This window comes from Vidua chalybeata, chromosome 3 (genome assembly GCF_026979565.1).
Source record: "Vidua chalybeata isolate OUT-0048 chromosome 3, bVidCha1 merged haplotype, whole genome shotgun sequence".
NCBI lineage: Eukaryota > Metazoa > Chordata > Aves > Passeriformes > Viduidae > Vidua > Vidua chalybeata.
Genome location: NC_071532.1, coordinates 57,093,837 through 57,120,890, shown reverse-complemented (window position 1 = coordinate 57,120,890; position 27,054 = coordinate 57,093,837). Strand labels below are relative to the sequence as shown.

General features: G+C 35.9%; 1 protein-coding gene across 1 annotated transcript in view; it reads right to left on the bottom strand.

The window, feature by feature from the left end:
- The window catches only part of AHI1 (Abelson helper integration site 1), an 82,607-nt gene extending 57,721 nt beyond the window's left edge, over window positions 1–24,886 (bottom strand). The window contains exons 1-15 of the mRNA XM_053939189.1: window positions 24,850–24,886; window positions 23,173–23,244; window positions 22,218–22,339; window positions 15,843–16,453; window positions 15,119–15,279; window positions 14,609–14,822; window positions 13,523–13,712; window positions 11,909–12,004; window positions 10,229–10,414; window positions 9,215–9,355; window positions 8,079–8,211; window positions 6,965–7,088; window positions 4,533–4,762; window positions 3,398–3,501; window positions 2,459–2,577 (exon numbers count right to left, since the gene is read on the bottom strand). Of these exons, the coding sequence (XP_053795164.1) occupies window positions 2,459–2,577; window positions 3,398–3,501; window positions 4,533–4,762; window positions 6,965–7,088; window positions 8,079–8,211; window positions 9,215–9,355; window positions 10,229–10,414; window positions 11,909–12,004; window positions 13,523–13,712; window positions 14,609–14,822; window positions 15,119–15,279; window positions 15,843–16,453; window positions 22,218–22,339; window positions 23,173–23,182 (2,441 nt within the window). The 5' untranslated portion in view covers window positions 23,183–23,244; window positions 24,850–24,886. The remainder of the gene's footprint in view (window positions 1–2,458; window positions 2,578–3,397; window positions 3,502–4,532; window positions 4,763–6,964; window positions 7,089–8,078; window positions 8,212–9,214; window positions 9,356–10,228; window positions 10,415–11,908; window positions 12,005–13,522; window positions 13,713–14,608; window positions 14,823–15,118; window positions 15,280–15,842; window positions 16,454–22,217; window positions 22,340–23,172; window positions 23,245–24,849) is intronic.
- Between the last annotated feature and the right edge of the window lie 2,168 nt (window positions 24,887–27,054).

The window sequence follows — 27,054 nt, the reverse complement described above, 5'->3', positions numbered from 1 at the left end:
AGGTATCCTAAGCTTTTTTCAGTGAAACATTATTGGTCAGCACAGTAAGAATGATCAATGTGTTGGCATCAAGTAGGAGAGAATCCACAAAAGGATGGAAAGAAGAATAAATCAGCTTGTAAGAGGCTATTTTAAACATGAGGCATAGCCTGGAAAAAGATACCAAAGTTCAACACAGAGACTAACCCAGCAGCAGTACTACAATGCAGAATTTAAGGCAAGAATAACAGCAATAGGCCACCACAGCCCTCAAGGACAGAAGACAGTATTATTTCACATTTGTTACTGCAAAAACAATGGAGGTATGCTGGGAGAAGTACAGTGCATTTAATATTACAGGAAAATTATTTTAAACAATATTCCAAATAAATATACCCTAGATGATCCTACAGCAAGTCCATATTAGCCCAAATAAGAGTTTTAGCTGTATGAATAAGAAAGATAGTATCTCTGAGATGTCATTAGAAGAACCCTGCAAGATGTAAAACTAACCTTCATGTGAAACCCCAAGGAGAGGGCTGAACTAAACCCAAATCCCTGATCACATACCTAAGTGGCAGGACAGCAGCATTATCCAAAAAGATCAAAAAAAGCAAGTTGAAAGAGGAAAGTTAAGAGCAACCAGCTGTCAATCAAAGTGAATTGTGTTCATCTATGACCTCCACCCCCTCTTTTCTCATGCAGGGAATGAACAGTTAATGCTGACGTGTAAAATTATCACTGCTGGGTATCTGACCCTGTGGTTTATTGATAGACTTAAAAGTCAATGTAACTGTGGGCTGTGGTCAAAGTAGCAGTCCTGGTGGTGTCCTCTCCACTCTTATTTTCCCAGGCTCTCCCTCATTTCTTCTCCAGTGTTTGGGCAGCTATCAGATAAATTTGATCAGAGAGCTGATTAAAATGAAAATTAATCATTTGTATTTGTAGGCTAATTTTTAGTCGGATCAGCTCACTGATCTGACTTACCCTGCATCAAAAGATTTCTAGAAATGATAAAAAAGAAATGCTAGGAATACACAGCCAAAGGTGTGGGAGATTGCAGGAGATGGTACATCCTATGGATAAATTTGCTTAAAATAATTGTGAAATTGCACCCCATATTAACCTTTGTTAAAGATAATATGCATGCCCATCTTTCCCTCTCAAACTAAAACTCTCTGCACGTTTTAGAAAGAGAAGCAACAGAAGAACGCTGCTTAAAAAACTACAGCTTCCCTCTCCGAATCCAGCAATTTCATGCTTCAACTGAGTGGATAGTTCAGCTTCTACCATGGTCATTATATTTTATCATTTACAGAAAAGGAGAAACGTGCACCATAATACAGTAGATTCCTCAGCTAGTTCAAACATTCAATCCAGTACAATAACAGAATTGCTTCATTTCAAAATGACCTTCAAGATCATTAAGTCCAACTGTTAACACAGCACTGTACCTTCCACTACTAAACCATATACCTAAGAGCCACCTCTACACATCTTTTAAATACCTCCAGGGATTTTCTGTGTGGTGAGGAACGGAAAGAAACCTATGAAATTAAGGATGAAACATTTTAGAAAAGTTGTTCATATCTTTAATGTGACTTTCCAGAAGAGAATGTTCAAATGTATCTTATCAACCCAGGTAAGTGATTGGTGAGAGACTCTGCTTACTCCCACCCAATGAAAACACAAAGAGGGAATGGACATAAATTGAAATACAGCTAATTCTGTTTAAAAATAAGAAAAAAGTCTTTTATTTTGAGGGTGAATGAACACTTGAACATGTTGCTCACAGAAGTTGTAAAATTTTCATCCTTCAAGATATTAAAAATCCAATTGTATAAAGCTCTGAGTAGCATACTGTTGTGATTTGATTATTGGGTTGAACTGGTCATTCTCCATTATCAGTGTCAAGTGAGTCTATAATCTCCTTGCTTGTTATTTTTGTCATTTAAAAAAATCATGCTTATACCAATTAAGAAGGAAAAAATCATCAGAAACTGCAAAACTACCTCACAGCCTGCTTAATAAACCATAATAGGTAGATCACTGCATTTTTTAGTATTTATGATGATAATAATTTCCATTTCATCATCCAAATATCCTTCCCAGAGTCTTAAAAAGCAAAACTAACACACAAATATTACCACTTCCAAGTTCTTTTCATGCCCAGACTGCATTTCAAAAGGGATTTCAATCTTTAGACGACTAACATTGTATTCTTCACGGCACTTTAGGCTCCCAAGTAATCTAGGATATTTTAGATATTCTGTTCTAAAAGACTTACTCAATATCACCCAAAAGGTCTGTAACACAGCAGTGTATTGAAATAATTTCCTAACCATAATGTTTCTATCTTTGATTATTAAAACATCTTTTTTCTCCCCAGCTACACAACTAATACCATTATGGTATTTTATTTTTCCATGTAAATTTTAAAACATAAAGGAAATACACATTTGTCACCAAAAATACCAACATTCTGAGATCCATAATTCTCAGGGTACTGTCTTTGGCATGGATTAATAAACGCCTTCCATTTGGATGCACTTCCAAATGATTTACTGGTGTTCCTTTAATATCGTTTTCTTTTATTTCCTACAGAAGGATGGAAAAATAAAGAAAATTATATAACTTTCTCTTTTAAAACTCATGTTTTTACACATTATTGCCCATTTTTGTCTTGCATTACAACTTTTCATTTCATTTTATTTGGTTAAGGAAAACGATTGTTCCTATATTAAGGCATTACATCCTAGACATGAACTTTTTACAACCATAAGGCAGATTCTGTTGTGACTGAATTTTTAAATTTCTGAATTTCTAAAAAAAAATAAGCTGATGACAGAAATGCTGACTGAACATTAGGGCTCTAAAATATGAACAAATCTGGTTTTTAAAGCCTATCTATTTTATTTTTGTCTCTAGAGAGCAAAGCATTTACCTGTTAAAACAGTGCTATCAAACCTCAAGTATTTTCAAACCTCAAGTATTTTCATGTTTTATATAGAAAAAAAATATTACAGAACCACAGAATCTTAGAATATCCTTAGTTACAAGGGCCCCACTATGAACATCAAAGACGAACTCCTGGCCCTACACAGGACAGCACCAAGAATTACACCATGTGCCTTGAGAGTCAAAATACTTCTTGAATTTTCTCAGGCTTGGTGGTGTGATCACTTGCCTGGGGAGCCTGTTCCAGTGCCCAACCCAATTAAGTTGCAAAACAACTTAAAAAAATTAAGTCAGTGAATCACTGCGCATTGTATCAGTTCTTCTGTACCAGTTTTTAAAGAAAATACACCTCTGCAGTTAAACAAAAGGTTATGTATTAAAAAAACTCAGTTCAAATCAGATTACTAGATTTGGAACAGTTCACATAAAAATTACAATGCTAGTTAAGAATCCTGTTTACCTTATTGACCTTCCAGTGTTGAAAAAGGTGTGGAGACCTTCCTTTGACAGGTGTATCCCAAACTATTATCAGTCCTGAGCTATCTCCTGAGAACATGTGGTGTCCTGAGAAATAATGTCTTGTAAGTAAAAGACCACCCACCAAACAATAATACAGAAAACAAGAAACAACCTTTTGTTCTCTCATTTTTGTGAATAGGCAAATACCAATTCTTCCATCTCTTTTGCTATAATATACTCATTGCAAATGCATTTTGCTCATATTGCATGACATAAGCTGATACCATAAATCTGGATGTAGCATATACATTAAATACTGAGATGCAGAACATTTTTTTTAATTTTTTCATTTTTATTCGCATTCTAAATACAGCAAAAAGTGAACATTTACAGCTCAACGAGCTTCACATGATAGCTCAATGCTTACTTATACATTCACTAAGAGAATCTTGAACTAGAACAAATAGTGTTTTCCAATACTTGTTCTTTAAGCACAAACATTTATTCTTTATAAAAATACAGCTTTCCTCTTTGTAGTACCTACTCCAGTGACTAAAATGAAGCACCTAACTATTAATGATGTCACTAATACTAGAAAAAAAGTCAAACTTTAATTTTAACCCATCTTCAACTCTTCCTCCACTAGTACATGTCAGTAGAACATACATTTTCAGCTGTCAACCTACCAATTAACATGACTTACAATGGTCAAACCTCTGTCCTTTTCTCTCTGTGTTTCTTATTCTCTGTCAATATTGAAAATTCATCACCTTCCCATTTCTTCAGTCTAGAGCTAAAATTCTCACAATCTAATTACTACTACCTCATTTTCTTTATCAAAGAGTCATAGATTGATTTGGGTTGAAAGCGCCCTTAAAAACCATCTAGTTCTGACCTCCCCGAAATGGGGAGGGACACCTTCCACTAGAAAAAAGCCCAGAACAATATGGCCTTGAACACCTCCAGGGATGGGGCATCCACAATTTCTCCTGTCCCAGTGTCTCAGCACTCTCCCAGTAAATAATTTCTTCCTAAGAAGAATACACTGCCTCCATGAAGTAAAGAAAACTAGTAATACTCAAGTTGGTCTTCAATTGGAAAGACAACTCTTTGTAAAAGCAATATTAAGTACATACCTTCTGCATCAAAACAAAGTGTGTTGATGAAACTTTTATGGCCATCAAGCTCCTGTAGCAGTTGCCCATGGATTTCTTTCACATTTGCATCCCAGATTCTAATCACTGAGTCGTAACATCCTGTCACAACCAACGAGTCAGCAACTGGGTGGTACTTGGCAGTGTAGACAAATGAAGGATGAGGGAAAACTCTCACTGCAGATGCTGCCTTCATTTCTATTTTCCACATTCTAATAGGAAACAAAGTTACAACTTTTACTGTATAAAGTAGTCACACACACAGGTATAACTGATGCCCATATTTTGGGCTACTGGTTCTAGAGGCAAATGCTTGCAAACACTTAGCAATACTTGTGTATCCCGCCAATTTGTTCCACCACTATTTAATACTTTATTATGGTACTTTCTAACAAGAATTAAGAAAAATTTACTACTTAACACAACATTTGGTCTTCAAAGCAAATTAATGACTACTTACTCACTTAATGGATATATTTCTCATTTTAAAATACTCATAAAGAATTCCATGAAATGAATTGGTTTCTTTCTTTCAGGAGTTATAAACAAATTAAGCTCTTCTGGGGTATCATTCACTTAAAACAATATTAGAACAAGAAAAGTCATAAAGGAACATTTAGGGCCAATAAATATAAATAAAATCCAAGAAAATTTTAGAATAATGATTACCAGCCACACAGTGATCATGATCTCGAGGATGTTTACACCACATAAATTCACTTCTTACTATTCATCTATTTCCTATCCTTTGCCAACCATAGCTGTAAGATCAGAATTTTGTTAGTGTTTTCTATTTGATGGTATGCATTTTATTAGTGAGCCTTCCCCAAAGATGAGTCCACAAAGAATAAAACAGTACCCGGATCACTAAATACAGGTGAGCAGCACATTACACACAGTATTCAGTTACAAACTGTTATTGAATTGTTTTAGTGGCACCCACTTCTGGTGAGGCAACTACATCTGGTGGCTATTGAAGAATTCTAAGCTTATTCAGAGGTAAATTAATTAAAAAATTGCAACCCTTTAGAATACAACACTTAATCTGCAATTTGATGCAGAAAGGTTACAAGGAATTTACCTATCTTTTAGAATGGTTTTAATCTAACAAAATAAACATTCACTTATTGCTCACAAATAATCTGGGACTAAACCTTGGGAAGGCTTACATATCCTTGGGAAGGATAACACTGAACACTATATGAAGAAGAATTCACAGAAGTTCATGTATTTACCTTTATGTTACCTTAGAACTCAGTATGAGATAATCCAAATAATAAACTGATAGTGACTTTAAAGCAGTGGGGCGCTGAGACTTTTTAAGGAGCTGAAGGCAACTCACAACAAATACAGGAACAAATAACTCATACAGTGACTGCACACAGCACACAGAAAAGGAGGCAGACCACTGCAGTTTCAACTTGTTGCCACAAATTCAAGAACTCGTGAGGAACAGCTCAGCCTTCTTATAGGCAACATAAATGACTGAAATTGATATTAACCTCAATATAAAAAATACTTACTTAATCCACTCCCAAATTAAAAAAAAAAAGAAGTGCTGAACTCTCAACACACTCTTTTTATGCCCACATACAAGCAGCAAAAAAACCCTAAAACAGTTCCACACGTACAACAACAACATATCATTTAACAATTCTTCTGGCATTTCAGTTATGCAACTGCCTGTACCATTACTGAGCTGCATAACAGAAATAATAGATAGGGATCTGAAGGGCTAAAAAAACCCAAAAAGCTCTATGAAAACCAATTAAGTTGCTCACAATAAAACTACAGTGTTCCAGTGATACTGCCATGTGTATCTACAGCTTTGAGGGTTTTGGTTTTTAAATCTGAGCAGATCAATATTTTAACATTAACATTGTAGAGAAGAACACTGTAATTGTAGAGGATTCAATTTAAGAAATAACACTATTAAAATTTACAGCAATTTAAGCTGAATTACTTTACTAAGTGTAAAAAAACAAAAGAACACCACCAACATACATATATGCAGTGCGGTAAATTTACACCCATAACTTGAATCTTAAACTTTCAATTTACTGCCTAGTGTTCAAATTTGCAAACTTAATACCGCATTCATAGTATGGCAATTTCTCCAGGAACGGAATATTACAACTGTCTCAGTGTCTTCTTGAAATAAAAGCTCTTTAGCTTTTTACTGCACTGTAGATTTAGACACTAGGGTTTTTGGGAAAACTTTCGTTTCAAATACAAATACATTAGAAATATTAAATACAGTGTAAGTGATTAACCCAGTCACAATTTTTTTAGTCACATGGTAACCAAATCTTTAATTAAAACATTATATAGCACAGTTTGTAGTAAAACACTGAATTAAACCACTTTCTTTCCAACTTCTGATGGTATCTGCCAGAACATCTCATCATACTGACCTGACAGTGCCATCAGAGGAAGCAGTAAGAAGGTATTGATTGTCTTTTGACCAACAAAGATCATACACTATGTTAAGATGACCATAAAATTCTCTCAGGAACTGTCCAGAAGGAATTTCATACACTAGGGAAGTAGAAATAGAATAATAAGTTTTGTAAGTATTTGCAGTCAAACAGATGTACCTACTAGAGCCAAAGTTTAGTCTAATCTTAGGCTGATTTTCTGCTAGCATAAATCAACTCACTTATTTTATCTTTTCATTTTGAGGTAACTGGATGAAATAATTGTTAGATATGAACAGACAGCAAGTATTTACCTCCATCTAGTGGTTCACAGATGTCACAAATGTCTTACCCTTAAGAAACACTTTATTTGCATGAAATTATTAGAACCAGATTAGGATTATGTTGGGTTTCCTTAAATTTTGAAAACGAATTGACCAATCTTAGAAATATTTTAACCCTGAGATAATTTTATGGGGCTGTGTAATAAAGGAATCTAGATTTACTGTTCCTTGCATTTAAACACTTACTTTGTGTACATTTAAAATACTGCTCTCTCTAAATCTCAAAACTTTTATGCAAGATTTAAGAACTATGCAGTTGAAGCTACCGTGATGAAGCAGTCAAAAATTTGAGTTACAAGGAATGTTTGTACTTCGACTGAACTGGACTATGGAAGAGCAGCTTCCAGTATTCTGTCTGGAGATGGTAACATTCTGGTATCTAACTTTCAAGACAGGTTAGGAGAAAAATTTACATGAAAAGTGTGTGAGGTGGAGGCTTAAAATGTTATTTCCCTTAAAATGTTATCATCAGAAACTATGTTCCTTCTGCAAACTGATATAATATTTCCATTAGGCCTCTGGGCAGAAATGCTGTCATTTCATTCCGTTGAACTGTGTATATGTAACCATGTAAGAAAAGCCATTTCCAGCCCTACCAACACAGAAAGAGCATTTTCCTCAATGCTCTTTAATGCACAGAACAAGCGTCTAATCACAACTACAAAGCAGAAACTCTAAAAATGCACAATTTAAAAATTAACTTCCTTAATCTTCAATTTCCAAATACAGGGATTATGAGCAAAAATCCAAAATGTATTTAAACTTACAAGCAATGGGATAGCCATTCCTTCCTGCACATGCTGCTGCCAGCGTTCTCCCGTCACGAGAGAAGCGGATACAGAAGCAGCCCATATCTCCACCTCGCAGGGAAAGCAGGTGCTTGTTGGGTATGCGGCAAGCCTGGCTTTTCAGGGAACAAGTGGGAGGAATATTAACTATCCAATGTGTGGAGCACACTCTTAGCTCCTGACATGCAGAAGCTCTAAAAGGCTAGTAACATCTTAATGGCATTCCAAAGTAAAATTCAATGTATTATAAACAGAGACAGCCTAGGCCTATGCAGGCCTAGGCCCCATGAATGTGTATCTCTTTCTGCCCCATTATTGCAAACAACTAGCACATTTAAAAAAACCTAAAAAAAATTTAAATTGAAACAAACTCCTAAATCTTAAGTAATGCTTAATAATGCATCAGTGATGTAAGCTGTGGAGTTAAACTGTAAGTCAAGGCTGTTCAAGGAGCCTAAGCACACCTTTTAGTAACCTAATGACTGCAGTGTGAACTCAGAAACCCAACCACAGGCACTCAAACCTTTGGTCTCCTACCAAATAATTTTAACATTTCTCACCTGTACTTAAATATCTGACTTTTAAAGACAGAATCAGAGATGAAACATCTCAAAAAATTTAACTGGTATTTTAGACCCCTTTCCTTTCTCCCAGAATATTACCTCTTTTTGACCCAATGGCTTTTTCTCCAAAACTAAATTCAAAGTTTAAGGTAAAGGGCAATATCCACAGCAGCTATGTGGTTCCTCAATGTAAGCTCTTTCTTTTTTCATAGTTTAAAAATGTCTTCAAGAAACAAAAAGAAAAGTCAAGAAAATATATTTCTAATCAAGTTGAAGTCTGAGAACTGGCTTCCTGTCTTACTTCTTACTCTTTCAATTTCTTAGCAAATTCTGCAGATAGAAATACCTGATTCTTCTGGTAAAAAAAATGGTTAAATCAACCATATTTGAGGAGGTTAAGGTTAAGCCTCCTCTACTATCTATGAAAGTTTTTTTATGTTTTGTTTAATATCTTTGTTATTTTTTAAAATTAATTACTTGCTTCATAATACTTATAAAATATAGTAAATATTTCAATTATTTTCATTTAAAATTCAAAGAAAAATGCTTCACCTGTCCAGGCAATCTTGACCATTTAAATGGCTCCTTTTTCTCCTCTAAAGAAGGCTCACATCCTTCTCTCTGCAGCTCCGACAGTGCTGCATTACTTTGTTCCTGTTGAACAGCTGCCATAGAGTGAAAAGAAGGACCAACCTTAAGGCAAACAAAACTAAATATCAGGGAAAAAATATTTTAAAGTGAACAATGTAATTTCTAAAAAGGTTAAAAGGTACTTTTAATTTAGATGTCTTGCATTTTTGTATTTGGAACACAGAGATTGGAAAAGCCTAATACATGAAAACTGCATTGCAAAATGTCATTTAAAGTAACCAGGAGTCAAAAAGTAATCCAAGCTTCCAAAGTTTTGTCAATCCAATGGTATCACAATTTTTTCAAATACTCAATTATCTCCTATTTTCAGTAACTCTCAAGGTCAGTGAAAATTAGAATTACTCCGCTATCGTATTGTATTGTACTACTGAGAGGGTGCATATCTCACCAGGCTTCCACAGACTACCCTTCATAGTACAAACATGAGCAGAAGAAAGTATTATTACAGCTCTAAATACAAATGGGAAATTATATAATAGAACAATATTGTACTTGCGTCGGAGAAAAGAAAATGCCATACTTATCTGAAATGCAAAGTTAAGTACTTGCATCTTTTCTCAAAGAATTTTTATACCTGCATGAGATCAGTGACTTAAAAATGGCACTTCTGCTAATTAGAAGGAACATTAATCTTCAAGAAAGCACTCTGAAAGTTTTCAGATTGCCAGTGGCAAAATATTCAAAGTTGTAGGTAGAAAAGTATGCCTATTTTTCAAAGATACCTATGAAGGACTGAGTTTGAAACACCTATCTTGAGATGTAACATTCTTATTATGCATTTTATATACTGCATGTAAGCACAGCTTTTATATACATGCCTACAAACACAGACTCACATGCTCTACCTAGGTACTAGTTCCTACAGAAAAGTCTGCATATTTGTGAATATATTTATATATTATATATGTAACTTACAAGATCTGGCAGTTTCAGCCCTTTTACAGATACATATAAAGTTGATGGGTAACGATTTCTAGGACATTTTGCCCACCAGTCATAAACCTCAACTACATTTGAATGTGACTTGGTCCTTGAAGGTGGGTAATACAATTGCAGACGAAGTTTTCCACCAACGTTTAGAACTCCATTTGCACCTACAAGCTGGAAGGTTGATTAAAAAGAGGAAAAAGGAAGAAAGATGAACACAAAAGTAATTGATAATTTTTAATATCTTACTTAACAGTATAAACTCTTGAAATCCACTTCCCATTGCAGGAATATATTAACTCTAAAAGTGATGCTGAACTAAGCATGTATTTAATCCCCTCAGAATCAAATCACGAAGACTAAATCTTAGATGGCCGCCTAGTTTCAAAAGATGCTTCACGGCAGTAATATCTTGAAAGTGGGAAGACTTCTTTTTTTTTTTTTTTTTTAAACTACTACTTGCTAAAATCAACCAAATCTCAAAGGACTGCCAATCCACAAACAGCTTTTTCCAAATCTGTCTTCTTTGAGTGCATTGGGTAAGGCTTTGGTTCAGAACAGAAGATAGAGCAATGTAGTAACCTCTCCAACTTCAGAGGAGACAGAGTCAGCCCTACTGAACTGAAGAATAACAGAAGTACCTACTGCCATTAACACTGATCAGTGTTGAATTGAGACATTTCTACTTTGACTGATACAGCTAAAAGGATAATGCAGGCAGATGCAGAATGAATGAAGAACAGGCAACAATTTTATTCATATTTATGAGCTGAAAATTTGTTCTTCCCTCTCTTCAGGAGTAAGCTGAATGCCTGGATGCACAGCTCCTACCAGAGCTCTGCTAACAGACATGGGATAGCAGACCCCTGATTCCAGTAGATTTATCTTGGGCAGAGCTCAGAAGAATCTCTGTGGGGAATTGCTACAGAGGCTCCCATCCCTTCACCTATACTTGCAGTCCATTATCTTCTCCTGTATTTCTCACATTTCCTCTATGTTGTGGACTGCTCAATGATTGTCAATGACTATCACACACAGGGGTAGGTGTAAATAAACAATCCTCAGGGAAACGGAAGTTTGTCAGCTCTCAAAGAACTAACTGACACATTCAAGTTTCTCTTAAAAGGGTAGAAATGTACATGTGCGGTCTAAATTAACCGTATCTCACATTTGGCACATTTGTATCTCAATTGCCACAGCATTTCAAACTCTGCAAATGAAAATGAAAAGCATTCTATAATTAAGGGAGTCTTTTCAAAGACTGGACAAATGAAAATGTCACTAGAATACAGAACAGCTGAGGTACAGAAATTAGTGGATTTGCCATTTTCTTCAGAATCACATAAACGCAAAGAAAACTTCAAAAGAAAACAACCTTGTGTACTTTATGAACAAACAAAAAACTTTTAGACATTCTACATTCTACAAAAATTCTACACATTCTTTTCTTGAAAAAGACATATACTTTAATGTCAAGCCTGTTACTGTGTTGATTTCATGGAGTGGAAGAAGAGGAAAAGAAGAGAACAGCCAAGCAAACAAGGACTTTTTTTTCTTCCATCTCTGTTGCTGAAAATATTTTTAAATGCTTTCCTCCTTAGTACTGTTAGAGATTTTCAGATAAAAGGATTTATGAATTTTTTTTCTTAATTTAAATATTTACAGTACCTTTAGAAATGCCCAACAAATTTTTCGGTAACGACCTTCCTGAATTTTTACATCAGAGCTGGCTCTCACTTCACGCATACTCGGAGAATCAAGGACCTAGAAGTATCAGCAGGAATATAAACGTATTTCTAATGAATGTATATGTCATGGTAAAAGAAAACTGCTGAAAATATGCTTGGTCAATTCACTAAATTAAACAGATTTAAATTTTAAGAAATTACAAAAACAGAGTTTCTTCCACACAAGTATAAAATTAGAAATAACAGGTCCTTGTGCATTTACCTGATGACTATAACCTCCATTAAAAAAGAAGTCTAGTCTTAAAAAAACTTATTCTTGTTCCCCTTACATCTCAATAAAAGAGAAAAAATAATAATGTGTCATTTTCTTAAAAATTCAGAAATCATTTAGATCTCAAATCTGACAGTAGAAAACAGCTGCATTTTAATCTAGACAGAAAATGGCAGTCAAAAAGTTAGTTTTTCTTTAATAGCTTTATCAGTTTTGTCATTGAATCAGTCATAGAACAATTAGGGTTGGAAGAAGCCTTCAGAGATCCCAGAGTTGTGAGCCATAGGCTTAGACATCTTCCACTAGATGAGGCTGGTCAAAACCCCATCCAACCTGGCCTTGAACACTTACAGGGATGCCTATGAATCTTCATTTTTCTGTCAGGGACATGAATTTTCCCATATTTTGGTACTCCTGGAAGTTTATGTGGTATACAAAAAGCCCTTAGAATAATATAATAATTTTTTCAAAGTTGTATTTCATAAACTACACTGAAGTTAAACAGCCTTTTTTTAGTGGAATCACACTTTTGGTTCCAACATTATTTCCATGAAGAATCTTCACATACAAACGTAATTAGTTTTGTGGTAAGCAATTAAGTATTCTTAATTCTATAAACATGTTCATTTACAAGCATCACAAAACCTTAAGAAACATATGGCAATAAATTATATTCAATTAATTATAATTCAATATGGCAATAAATTATAGTCAAACCTATTTGAAAGAGGAAAAAAAAACAAGGAACAAAAAATATTTATTGTATTAAGTTTCCAATTGTACAGGATCTCTCTGTACAAATATTGAAATGCCTAAGCTAAAAATTATGTTGAATACATAACCTAAAATTTTTCCTTTAAACATAATTGTATTGGAGGACAAATTAATAATTACTTTATGCAAACTAGGAGAGGAGAGGTGGATGTGTAAAATGCTAATGGAAATAATGCAACGGTTTGCTCATTGGTAAAATGAGGTGCTGCTACATGCAGACAAATTCTACCTTTGAGTTTCTTGTACTTAAACCTCTTTTCAAATTTCAAGAAAATGAAAATAGTGATATCCACCGTATCTTACCAGCCTTCCCCAGAAGTTTGAGAGCTGATTTTCTAAGAAAGCTTTTTGCTCCTTGTTACTATTAAAACAAGATCCTTTCCTATAAAAAAACACCACTTTTGGTATCTCCACTTGACTTTGTACCTTAAAGCTATGAGACTAACCCAATTTAACTGAAATAAAACACCCAATTCAGTCAAATAGATACTGATGAAAAAACAAAAAAGCAGAATGTGAATAAATTGGATGCAAAATATTTCATCTTACCTCAAAAAACAAGATAACCTGAGGGTTTTCCTCAGTGTTTTGAATAAAATAAGTAAAACGTTCATTAAATATTACTTGCTCTTCCCACTCTGGAATTGTTGATTTAGACTTTCTAAAATCACATGGTTGTGTCATTATAGGAAGAATGTGCTCTATTTCTCCTTGTTCATAAGAAGAATCTTCCTTCATGCTGTTAGAAGATTTCCAAAGAATTACAATTGTTAGAGCATTTAAAAAACAACCTTGAACAAAACAGTATTTTCAATTACTGAAAGCTAAGAAACATATAAGATACTGTTTGTCTGATTCTAGAAAAAATTTTCTAAACCCACTGAAAATTTAAGACAATTTGCAATGTATATAGAAAAACTACAGGCTGAAGTTGAAAATCCTAACAATTAAATTACTGTTAGCAAATTAATGCATGAAGATCACGGTGGAGTCTACTGTTTAAGCCCCAGAAAAACCTGGTTTCAGGAAAATTATGGATAATGACAATGGAGACAAGCAACTGGATTAATTAAAAATATAAAGAACTAGACTTGATTTAAAGTTCTTAATATAAAAGGCAGATACTATTTATACTACAAGAATTTTGATTGCATGTTCTTGGCTTTTACATATTTTTGACACTTAAGAAATTTTGCCTCTGGGAAGAATACAGAATGGACTATGTTGGAAGTATCACAGATTCACAGAATATGCTGAGTTGGAAGGGATCCACAAGGATCATCAAGTCCAACTCCTCACCCTGCACAGCACCATCCCCAAGAGTCACACCATGTGCCTGAGAGCATTGTCCAAACGCTTCTTGAACTCTGTCAGGCTTCATGTTGTGACCACTGCCCTGGGGAGCCTCAAAAGCAATACAGCAGTGCAGAGCATTTAGAAGTGCCAAAAGGAAAAAAAAAATATCACCCTCATTTATGGTATGCATATATATACATATCATAGATGCAGAAACTAATGAACAACTACCCAAGCTTAAAATACACCCTTGTTTTCATTTTCATATTTAATTTTGTAGGGAAGACTATACCTATTAATTGTAATCAGTGATAATAGAAACAGTTTACTAAACGTCACCTATAATCCTTCTTCACATATAAGCCACTTCTCTGATCAACAATATGGATTTTGACCACAGGATGAGATACCAAGTGATCAATTTTAAGTTGATCCGATCGATGGATATAAACTCCCAAAACAAGATCATCGCCAAAACCAAATTTAGACTGAGTTAAAATTTCTGAATTCTTCATTTCCTCATCATTTTCTGCAGCAACATCCGTGGTTTCTTCTAGAAATTGGAGCAAAGTAAACAAACTGTCACTAGTGGAACATACTAATTTCCGTCTCAACTCAAAACTTCTTATAGTAAATGAATTTTCAAGATTTTAGATTGATTTATCAAATAAACATACTCACAAATGAGCTTCAGAATTGGAAAAACAGAGGTACAACTGAGTAACTTAAATATAAGTAACTCAAACAGCTCAATCACTTCTGTGCTACTACTATGGACAAGTATTTCTGTAGCAGCACAAAAAAATGTGCAGCTAAGTAGTACAGTATTATAATGTTTTGTTGGCAGACCTTTTCTGCTTTTCTTCTTAACCTTCTTGGCTTTAGGCTTCTGCTTTTCCATGCTTGCCTCCAGTTTCTGTCCTTCAGATGTAAATAGTCTTTGAGGTGACTGACTTTCATTGCCACCTGCTTCTGGATGATGATGCTGCAGCTCAGAAAGGGACATTGCACTGCAAGGTAATAGATCACTGTAAGCAACTGCAGTCCACTGCATATACTGATACAATTACTCATTGCCATTATTAATCCACTTGAAATTCTCCAACTCATCATCTGTGTATCTTGAAAACATAACAGCCCCCAGCCCCATTAGTGTCTTGCCTTTTTCAGTGCTCTCCCCTCTTCCTTTTCCCCTAATTACCAGAGAACTGCAGAACCATTTATGTGAAGAGGTAAACAAATACTTTTTTTGCTGGATCAGGGGCATCACTTATCACTAAAAAAAAAAAATCATGCCCAAAACAATCTTAATTTAGTTAAGAGTGAATTCCACAGTATACAAACATCAAATAGCAACGAAGAATATTTTTTAAAAAGTTGAAAAGAATCCATGAGCTAAATATTAATCATGACAGCCTTTTGAGAAAAGATTTAGTACTGCTTCTTCGTAACAGAATCATCCAGTTAATCACTTAGAAAATATGAACAATTTATCAGAAAGCTGCTGCCTATCTTAAAATGAAACATTTTGTGTAAGATTCACAGACACACCATGTAGGGTTTGCCACGTTACCTTGTTTCAGCTTCAGTTAAAATTGCTTGCTCTTTCTTCTTTTTCTTCTTTTTGCCCACTTCATTATTCAATGCAACTTCATGCCTTTGAACAGTGGAGGTAGATTCAGACATCTGTTCTTTAAGTTTCTTTCTCATTTTCGTTTTAATTGCATTTGCCTCTTCCTCAGCCACATGCAGCTGATAGGCTTGAATAAGCTGTTCTTCCTCTTCTAATTCAGTTACATTTCTCACTTCAGTCAAGAAATTTTTGATCTTTCCATCACCTTCTTGATCAGGTACATCTGTTTGTGATTTACTTTTTGTTTTCTTCTTTGGAAAATCATTAGTCTTTTCTTCAAAACTCCCCAATTTAGCTTCATATAAATCTTCCTCCTCATTAAATTGTTCTTGTAAGAGTGATTTCTTTTTCTTCCTGTTCAACTTTGGCTGCTTGTTCTCTTCTCCACTAACAACATCATTGTTTATTTTCTTTGCAATTGACGCTTTCTCTCTCAATTTATTTTTTGTAAATCTTGGGCTCTCTTCTTCAGGATTATAGGTGTTGTTTATAATTGCTTCATCATTCACACTTTCCTTAGATAGATCAATATTATTTCTAAAGGTATCAAGCTATAAATGAAAAGAACATAAAACATTTGTACTAAAAATCATGTTCCAAGGATAAACACCGCACTTCATGTTATTCCTTCAGCAACATTACTCAAAGTAAAATTAAATCAAAGATCTACTTATTTTGTTGTTTCAATTTGACAAGCAACAGATTGGAAGTCAACAGAAAATTCACACTGAAAAAAAAAAATTTGGTATTCAGGCACCTCATCCTCAATGTTACAGTATGTTTTCACATGACTTTTACACATATCCAGTTAAAAAAGAAAACCAACAAGTCTACTCCATAAACAGATGCCAGTGTTTTACACTGTGGAGGATGAGAAGACTACATGCACCACAAAAACAAATATTTTCATCCACTGAAAATCCAAGTTAGAGACAGATTTCAGGCTTGGTTGTTTGCAGTGTCTTCCACTGAAAGCTGCTCGTCAGAACTAAATTTCAGCTAGTCCATTTGTTTAAGCACTTCTTGATGATTTTATAGAAAACTCAATTTAAACTTTCCTCTCTCCTTCAAGTTTCTATTTCTGGTTACAAAACGTTATAATGCCACTTCCCTGCCTCCTTGGATATGTTCAAGTTCAGGTTGGAAGGGACTCTGAGCATCTTGATCTAGTTCAAAATGTACCTATCATGGCAAGGCACTTGGGTTAGATCACCTTTAAAGTTCCTTTCAATCCAAACTATGATTCTATGATAATGCCAAAGAACACAGCAAGTAACTGAGGTCTAGAAAGGGCTTTAAAACATAACAAAAGCAAATTTAAAAGTTTGGAGAAAATATACATATCTGCCTACAAAGTTTTATTTGCCAAGACCTTCTTCCTCAATAAACAAAGACATTATTCCCTTCTTGTCAGGATACAACTCCCAGTCATAGAATCATGTTTGTCTCAAACATTTGTAAACAGGGACAATATGTGTAATAAGTATGAAAAAACTGACCTTTCATTTTCATCTTATACATGCTCAAAGAAACTACTAACATCATATTTATTTGTAAGTCAATAATTCAAGAGGATGTGGAAAATTTAATAGAAATAACTTGAAATACAGAACAGAGTAAGGAAAATAAAAGTATTAAAGAGCAAGCTTTGTATAAACTAAGAAAAACCCCCAAAACAGAATAATGTTCCTAATAGATTGTTCACTTCCTTACCTTTATTTCTGTGAATAACTTTAACTGTAAAGTAGGAGAAATGAAGATTAAAACACACTGACAATTAAAACCCAACAGTGGCCAGTAACTAAGGTCTTGCTGATTTTTGTCTTTGATAAAACATCAATCCACTAAGTTCAAGAAGTAGAATTATTTGAGAAATCCTAAACAAAAAGCCCTCATCTATGACCTGGTCAAGAGTTTCTAAAATAACTCTGATACTCAAGAATAATCTCCTTAAAGGAATCTACCTGATGCAAAAACTGGCTTGAAATACTTACTAGAACTTGTTATTTATTATTGCCTACAAACAAAAAATCATAGATTCATAGAACCACTTAGGTTGGAAAAGACTTCTAAAAATCATGAAGCCCAACCATTAATCCAGCACCACTACACCATATCCCCAAGTGCCACATCCACATGCCTTTTGAACAGCTCTAGGGATGATACCTCCATCATTTCCTTGGGCAGTCAATGTCTGACTATCCTTTCAATGGAAAAGTTTTCCCTAATATCTAAACCTCCTCTGGTACAACTTGAGGCCATTTCCCCATAATGAAAACAAACCACAATCTCGAACTACAGCAAATTTCAGGAACATTAACGGATACTGCAGGCACAAAGCTGCTTCAACAGTTCAAACGTAAATTCCTCTGATAAATAGCCTGCATGACCTCAATTCAGGCCACCTCTCCCACATGCTGCAATTACATGACATAATTAAACAGCGAGGAAAGATGCAAAGAAGTTACAAAACAAAGAAGTAAAAGCCAAGAGGTTCATAAAAACCTTCAGATTAGGATTCTGGCAGAAGTGGGAATACTGGTATAGATTCTCTGAAACACAGGACTAAGAGACATCAAGTAAGAGCAATCATCAATACATAAACACTGAACTGAATTAGAGAAAGGAGTTAGGTTGGAAAAGCAGCTCAGTAAGACAGGCCTCTCTCTGGAGTAACTCCAGAGGGCTGCTCACCTGAACCTGGCTTTCTCAGCTTAAAATATGGAACAAATAAGGCTTTTTTTCACAGCAGCTCTGTGGCCACATTACAACAGGGCAGAGGAAGCACTCCCCCCTGGAAACAGCCTTGCTTGCACTACTGGCTTGAAAGGAGCAGGGGATGGGTGACAGCCAAGGTGCACACACATGGGCTGACACTCAAGGCTCACACCACAATTAGTCAATCACAGGTCACATCACTGCCATTTGTGCCCCAGAGGTGTTAGCAGGGACAATGACTTTTCAAAGGACTTACACCTTTTCACAAGGACTTCTCAAACATGCATGAGTGGAAACTGGCATCATATAGAGTGAGTTTGTCATGGGTGTTTGGAAACTTGTGTAACCTGATTTACAGAGGTACCTGAATTTCCGCCCATAAAAACACTGGCACACCTTGAAAAACTGGGGATGGACACTGCCAGCCCACTGAAGCGCTGATATGTACTGGTTGTACAAGACCATTAACCTACAGTTGAATTGTTACTGAATGTACTTGTGATGATGGCTTGTTGGGTGGGATGTTTAAGAAAACCTTAATGTACTAGGAAACCAATTTTACTGCCATTGCTTGTGTAAGGCTATAAAATATAGTCACTCAAAGCTAGAAGAACTTTAATTTACAGATAAGATGATGGGCTTGGAATTTTCCCACCAAATTGTAACAGAAAACATTGAGAGAATGTATGGATCAATTATATAGTCAACTATTATCAGTTCTCCTATTTTATGCACAAGAAACGAAGGTGTAAAATCCAGTGGAAATCTCAACAATTATTCAGTGCCTTTCAGCCTACTAGCCAGATAAATCTGCTGCAGCCCTGCCTTGAACACAAAACCCAAGTTACCAATGCCAGTCCATCCCAATATTGTAATCTGATCAGATTACAGTCTAAGAAAGAAATTTTTGCCTCCATACAGTGATCTAACCTTTTCATCTGGTAGAATGTTTTTAAACATCCTCTTTTCAACCACAGAATTTAGATTGAACAAAATAAATTCATTCATTTTCATGATGACTTTAGACAGATTAATGTACCTGGACTTTGTCTGATCTGTGGCTTGCCTCATTCAAACAATGAATGATTTGTGCCTGTAATAGGAGGCACAAATGGTAAAAAATAAATATGGTGGCTGCCCTAGAAGGGTTATTAGCAAATTCACTGACTCTGTCTCAATTGCTTGTTTTTTCCACAGTGCCTTCAGACTTCACAGCCACTGTTCTAGCAGCTATTTACTGAACAGCAAAGCAGAACTTCCACTGGCCACAGCTGATGCGTATTTCCATCTCCATTACAAGCTCTTCATTCCTATCAGTTGTGGCTTCAAACTCATCCTGCCCTACAGACATCAATCTTTCCTCTTCCAAGCAGACTGCTTCCCTGTTGTCCAAGCAGGCTCTCCAGGCAATGGGCACACAAAGCAGAGCAGGCAAGTAGGCAGGCATTCTCCTTATCCTCACTTCTGTAATTTAAAACCAGAGCAAGGCCCTGCAGCTCCAGAACTCAGGTTTCAAAGAAACAGTGGACGATAAGGGGAAAAGTCTTATTAATCTCTAAGAGAGGCTAGAGCAAAGACAAAGGAAGGAAACAGACTGGAACATTTCAAGTGGAAATAGGCTCTGAACCATGACCTGTTTTTGATCAAAGCTGGGAGACCATTTATGGCAAGTGCATGACATGAAGGCAACCATCACTGACAAATTTCACATTATTTCAAGATATGTGAAACTCTGTACAGTTAAATCACATGAACTGAAGAAAATGGGAACAAAACCAGCCAACCTTGTCCATCTACCTACTCTTCCACTCCCACACACATTTATTTTTCACAGAGAAATGACTGTGAATTTGCTGAAGCTTTTACAGAAATTTCTACTTGAACACAACCAGCACGGAAAATACCAACCTGAGCTCCTGCAACTTTGTCACGCTTTAACGATATACTCCAAATGGTCAGTAATAGGTTTCAATACAAGCTCTCCTCAAGTCCTTAATTTTTAAGTGATTTCATTTGTAACATTTATAGCTTCAACAAAGCCAGAAATTTGAATTTCCACACTGATCCTAAAAATGCTTCTTAATTTGCTTGCATACCACTGCGTTTTGATTCTGGTCACGGTGATTTTAAGTGTTTCTACATAACTCCAAAACACTAGTGTTTCATATCAGAGATTTCTGGAATGGAAACCAATTCTAAAACCAAAGCAAGTTTAAAATATTTTTGATTAATATGTAGTTGTATATGAACATACAATTATGTGTTCAAAAATACTTACATATTACAGAATTAAAAATTCACATTTCATAAAAAAGTAAACTTAACTGAGGAAGAACTTAGCCTTTTATTTACATACATACCAGTAAATAAGGGAAAAAAACCCCACCTTCTAACTCTCTGTACTATTTTTAGACATCAAGTTGATTCTTTGTATAGACTATTGACTAAATAGCATGTACATCAAGGAATATAAATTTTTTAAAAGCCCATACAAAATCCAACTTCAAACTGTCAACCTAAGACCAAAGATTTAGCAATACTAAGTTTGATGTATCTATTCTGAATATACTTAATATATATAACTACATGTAACATTTATGATATTACATGAAATACCACCCATTTGTCTTAAATGAGTATTAATGAAGGAACATTCATTTCCAGAATCTGATATGGACACAATTGTAAGAAAAATGACTAAAAATATAAAACCTATCAAGAGGAAAATAAAAAAAACAGAACATTTGTCTTCTAACCTATTTACTTTCTTTCCAAATACCAAATTTTCTAAGTCAATAATCAGGTATATTAGAACAAGTTCATATTGAACTTTTATTCTCTTCTTCAGGAAAAAGACTACAATATAAACCATAACTCAGAGGGATTTCTGAGGCTCCTTTAGAGACAGATATGCCACAAACAAAAATGTCATCTAACTATAAAGGGGTGATAGAATCCTTCCTAATCTGCAAGTCGCAAGCAAAGGTCAAAATCTTTAAAAAAAAGTTGACATGTGAACAACGAACCACTCAAGACACAAAGCTCAGCACATGCAGAAATTCACTGATTACTGAGATTAAAAAAAGTAGAAAATGGAATCATTAATTATTATCTCTTAATATTACTATATTTTCTCATCAGTTTTCAATTCACAGCTGTATTAGACAGATACACCTGTATTACACAGATGTAGTCCTCTCAAAATTAAATACTTTCACAGATGTAATTCTACTAGCCCTCAAACATTTCATTAACTCCCAGTAAAGTCAGTACTGAATTTGAAAAATTTTATGAAAATGGGGTATGGAAAAACAAGTACTGGTGGACATTAAACAAGTGCATGCCTGCATGTGACACTTTGTTTTCCCCACCATTATAGTCTACATCATTTTGGCATACCTCCAAGTTACAAGGATACTTTGCTGGTACACAAAGAAGAAAATAAAAGCCACACCAAAACCAAGGGGGACACACAGAAACATACTTTACACTTCCATTTTTTTTAATGCTTACATCTCCTTTCTGCAATATATTTTCCTGATCTTTTTTTCTGTTAAGGAAGGCAATCAAACAAAGCCCGCATGTGTTGTAACTCACCACAATACTCTCTTGAGAGTCAAACTTCTTTTTCTTTGATTTCTTTGTGTCTGCTAGGCTAGCATGGTGTCTGAAGATTTCCTCAAAGCGGACTTTGGTTTTTGCCTTCGCCTCACTTTCAACTGCAAAAAGAAATCGAGAGTATGATTTGCCATCTCATTAATCACCATTGCTAAAAAAAGTGAATAATCATGCTCTAAAATTGCAAAGGATGAGAATTATTTATCGGGGAAATTTTACCAAAAAATTCACTTTGTACTCAGTTAAGAATTTCCACTGGCAACATAACCCATACAAGGATAACTCAGCAGCTTTGCACAGACACACACAAGTCTTTCACTTGTTGCTGAAGTCAGCACCATCTAACCTGTCTCCTGAAGAAAACACATTTTGAAGAGCACATGCACCAGGATCAGCACAAAACTTGGGCTAGCCAAAGCAGAGGACAGATTACTGCCCTCCCTGTTTATGAGCAGAGGTGACACGCTGTCTTCCAGGAGAAGTAGCAGCTCTGGGTTCTTATTGGGCCTGGAAACCAGAGCAGCACCACCCTTATACAGACCTGTAAGAGCTAGGAGATGGCACTCTTGCTTTTCTGTGAATCATGATACTGCCATCAGCAGCACTTCAACCCTTGAAGCAGTAGGTGTTCTAGTTCCCCTTAGGTAATGCTTAATTTGTAACCAAGAATTCAAAATGCACCTGGAACACCACTGAAAAAGGCTGTTGAATCTTCAGCTACAGCATATTTACCACTGTCATTACAACTTTTTGTGAAAGTCCCTGAATTTAAAATTAAAAAATAACACCACTTCGAAAATTAGCCATAATCATGAACTCAAAAAGGTGACAATGGAACATTAGGGATTTATATAGGACAGAAATAATTTCTATCATTTGCACCTAGTTCTAATTATAAAATATGTACAGGAAATCAAACACAACATATCCTTACCTGCTCGCATTTTCAGTCCTCAGTTAGAAGTGGCTCAACACAACAGCTGCTTCTTCCTCAGAATTCACCATTCTATTTAAAGTATTTAACAACTGTCATTAACATAAGTGGTCCATAGACTTCAAATTAATAATTAAATCTGTGCTAATTAGTATTAGGGATTACATTTTATTTAGAAAAAAGTATTTCCCTATTTATCTAAATTATTAGAAATTTTCTGCTATCAAATCCCAGCTCTGATACTTATTACTTGAGGGTAAATAAAAAACAACATTAATTTCATTACCTATTTGGCTATTTCTGGGTGGTAGCCAAATTTTTTCAGGACTTTAGTCCTCCAGCCTTCTTAAAAATCCAACAGTTTATTTAAATAATAATGACCCATGAAACCATTTATGTTGAAGCCATTCTAATCAGATTCCTCTCCTGACAGCATCATTGAGGAAGCAGGCTGATAGTTTTCAATACAAAGGTTAGTATCTGCCAGCATATCTAACTTTATTACAAATCCCTAAATATTTATGTTTATATAAAGGATTTGTATTTTTATAAAGCAGACAAGCAACTACATGAAACTCATTTCTCTAAAGAAAAAAAAAAAATTTAGGCCCTCCTGGTTGTGGAAAAAAGCCTGCAAATGCAATCCAAACTAAGCTTGAAGGCAAATAAAAATATCACACAGGTTTATCTTTTCATCAAGAAAATTCAGACTGTTCTACAAAAAACTTTAATACAAAGAGCTGTTTTGTAAACAGCAGAACTAATGAAGTGTAGGTTCCTATGAAGGTGTGATGTTCCCCTTAGCCTTCCACGCAGGGAACTCTGGTACCTATGTCCCCCACAGCCCACCAGGTAACAACTCCAAGTTCTCCCTAGGTACAGCCCCTGTTAGACACCAGTAACTCACATTCACTGCACAGCCAGACTGCACCGATCCCAACAAATTACACATAGCATTAAACACTGCCAGGATGTGTGGTTGCACTATTCTCACACCATTTTGGTCCAAGCCACCTAACACTCACCCAAACTATGCCTGAAATTGACACTGATGAGGTTGCAATATTTTCACTATCTGAAACATGTTCTGACTCCTGACAGCAAAGCTTTACTGTCTCAACTAAACCAGCAACTGTTAAAAATAACACTTCTTACAATAAATTAAAAGAGAAAATACCATTGAAAGATAAAACTGATTTTGCAACTTATACTTGGTTAAATCTAATGGGCATTTTTAAAGTACTACAGTTACTAAGTGCTGCTTTCCAAGTAGTCAATTCACAATTGGCTAGAAAGCACATAATTTAGAAGAGCAGAAAACTAAATTAATTCAAAAAATACAGCAGATTCTATCACTTTAATCACTGACTGAGGACCACAGAAACATGGAAAAAGTATCTTATAATTAGCTGAATAATTTCAACAAGCCCTCTAAAACAAATTAGAAACACAAAATGAAATACTGAAGGGCTCTTAAAATTAAAGCAAAAAATATGAGAGACAATATAGTACACAAAAGCAAAATGAAGTAAGTGCATACGTATTCTAAGTACAGAAATAAGTTTCTGGTCAAAGGTTAAATAAATCAGTCCACCAAAAAACCCAAGCAACCTATAGGTTGGTTAAAATATTAATCTTACAGATATTTTTTTGATTCTAATGGAACAAACATCTTACCAAAGGCTAGGGTCGCCTCATGTCTACAAGCACGCTCTGTAAAATGAAGAATCATCAGCAAAATTCACCAATGAGTGCATCACTGTTTATTTATTCAGTGTCTACCCTGTTGTGGCAATAAAACTCAGAGATAAAGTTCTCTAATGACAGCAGTATTGTTTAATAGTAATTTCCAATTTAGAGCTTTGTGGTCTTTGACATGCTGCATTAAAGCAACTATCAGGCTTGTGTAAATATAGATCATTAATCAACAAGGATAAGAACAAGGCTGTTTACTTAGAGTAATCTCACCTTAGAATAGGAGAGATTTAATTGTACATCAAAGTTCAGCAACCACCGTGCCTCAGTCTGAGTAAGCTCAGCTATCATTAATTTTGTAAAATGCATTTTTGCCTGATCAGACTGGAGCTCTTCCATGTTAGTAAATATAAGACAATCCAAGACTGACAAAAACACATACCTGGAAAGTGACATTCCAGCCAGCAGGAAAAAAACAGCAAAACAAATTCATAAAGCCTAAACTTACAATTACTATACTTTCCTGAAAATAACCTAGTTAGCTCTTCTCCAACATTCTATTTATAAAGTGATTTTACATTAACCTCTTGCTCTTTTCACAGTATTTCACAATGCTCACTGAGTTGCTATATTCTACATCTGTAATACAGGGATTCCATGCTAAACATGCCACGAGGGTCTCCATACACAAAACCCGCTTTTATTGACCACTAATAAAAGATATAAATCAAACTCATACTACAATGAGCAGGACATACAGAATTTGCACTACGCAATGGGAAGTGAAAAATTTCCTACCCAATTATAACCGTTTAGTAAACTGAGCTGACAAAATATAATTGCACACTTAGGATTTTCCTGAACAAAATTCCTTGTTTTTCTTTCGTCGCAATAAGTGAGCATGAACTTCAGTGTCTGAAAACAAGTAGAACGTCAGGCCTTCTTTATTTCTCATCTTCTAGATCATAGAGGGAAATCCTGGGTTTTACTAGTAGGCACCTAATTAAGCTACATGTAGGGATCATTACTCTGAGACATGAAAGAGCTTCAGCTCAGAATCATACAGCAAAATTACACTGAGATGAATCTGTTCCTCTTCACTATTGAAAAATCTGACATCAAAAAGCAATCTAGTTTTATTAACGAAAATTCAGTATTTAAGTCCAGAAAACTGACAGACGAAATAAACACCTATGTAAAACCTAGTAAAAGTGCAGTAGTTTTCTACCAGTTTAGATGTGCCTGTAAAAACTTTACACTCATACTAATAAGAAAAGATGTTTTCAAAAGCTGGTGCTACCCTCGGTTTTCTAGTAGTAACATACCAGAAAGTTTTTGCTTCATAGGAACTGTTAGGTTGTGGGTTTTACCCCAGAAATTTGGCACCTTCAGTGCAGAGAAAGTTGCAAACAGACTCTGATGGCAAAATTACTGACTTCAGTTCTATGTAAGGAAATCTAGACAACTTTTATTGTTTTTTAGGCTTTAAGTTTCTGCTTTATCTTAGAATGCTAATTATGAAAAAGTGTTCTCGGCAAGAGACCACCCTAAGTATTTTAATTTTCAATGTGGCATTCTGCTTTGCCTGAAAGAGTAGTGGGAGATTTAAAAGATATAAAGGGACCTTCCGACCCCACACAACTGGACTAACCGACGGAATTATTCAACGAGGATGTGATGCGCATCCAGATGCGCGTTCCGCATGCGGGGGAGGCATCCCCGCTTTGGAGCCCAAGGTGTCAGGCATGGAGAAGCACTGTATGTTCACTACAACTGCCCACGCATGTCACCCCAGTGACCTATGAAGTTCGTGAAAAGCGGGGGTGGGGTGCCGGGAGGGGCGAAACAACACCCATCTGGGGATTAGGGCTTCCCGCGGCACTGCCCCGTGCCGCCGCGCCGGGAGCAGACAGCGACAGCGCGCAGGTCGCCCTAGGCCGCCGGTGCCGCCTGCCCGGCAGAGTCACTGCGGGGCCACTCCGGGCACGCTCGCCAGGTGCGCCGGCCGCTCCCGCTCCCTCCCGGAGCGCGCCGAGCCCGCCCGCGCGGCCCGGCCCGCGCTGGCCGCCGCCCGGCCCGACCGCGCTCCCGCCCCTGCTCCCGCTCCCCAGCCCCGATCCCGATCCCGATCCCGCTCCCCGCCCGCGCGCGCCAACTGCCGCGGTCTCGGCGCGGCGCCCGAGCGGC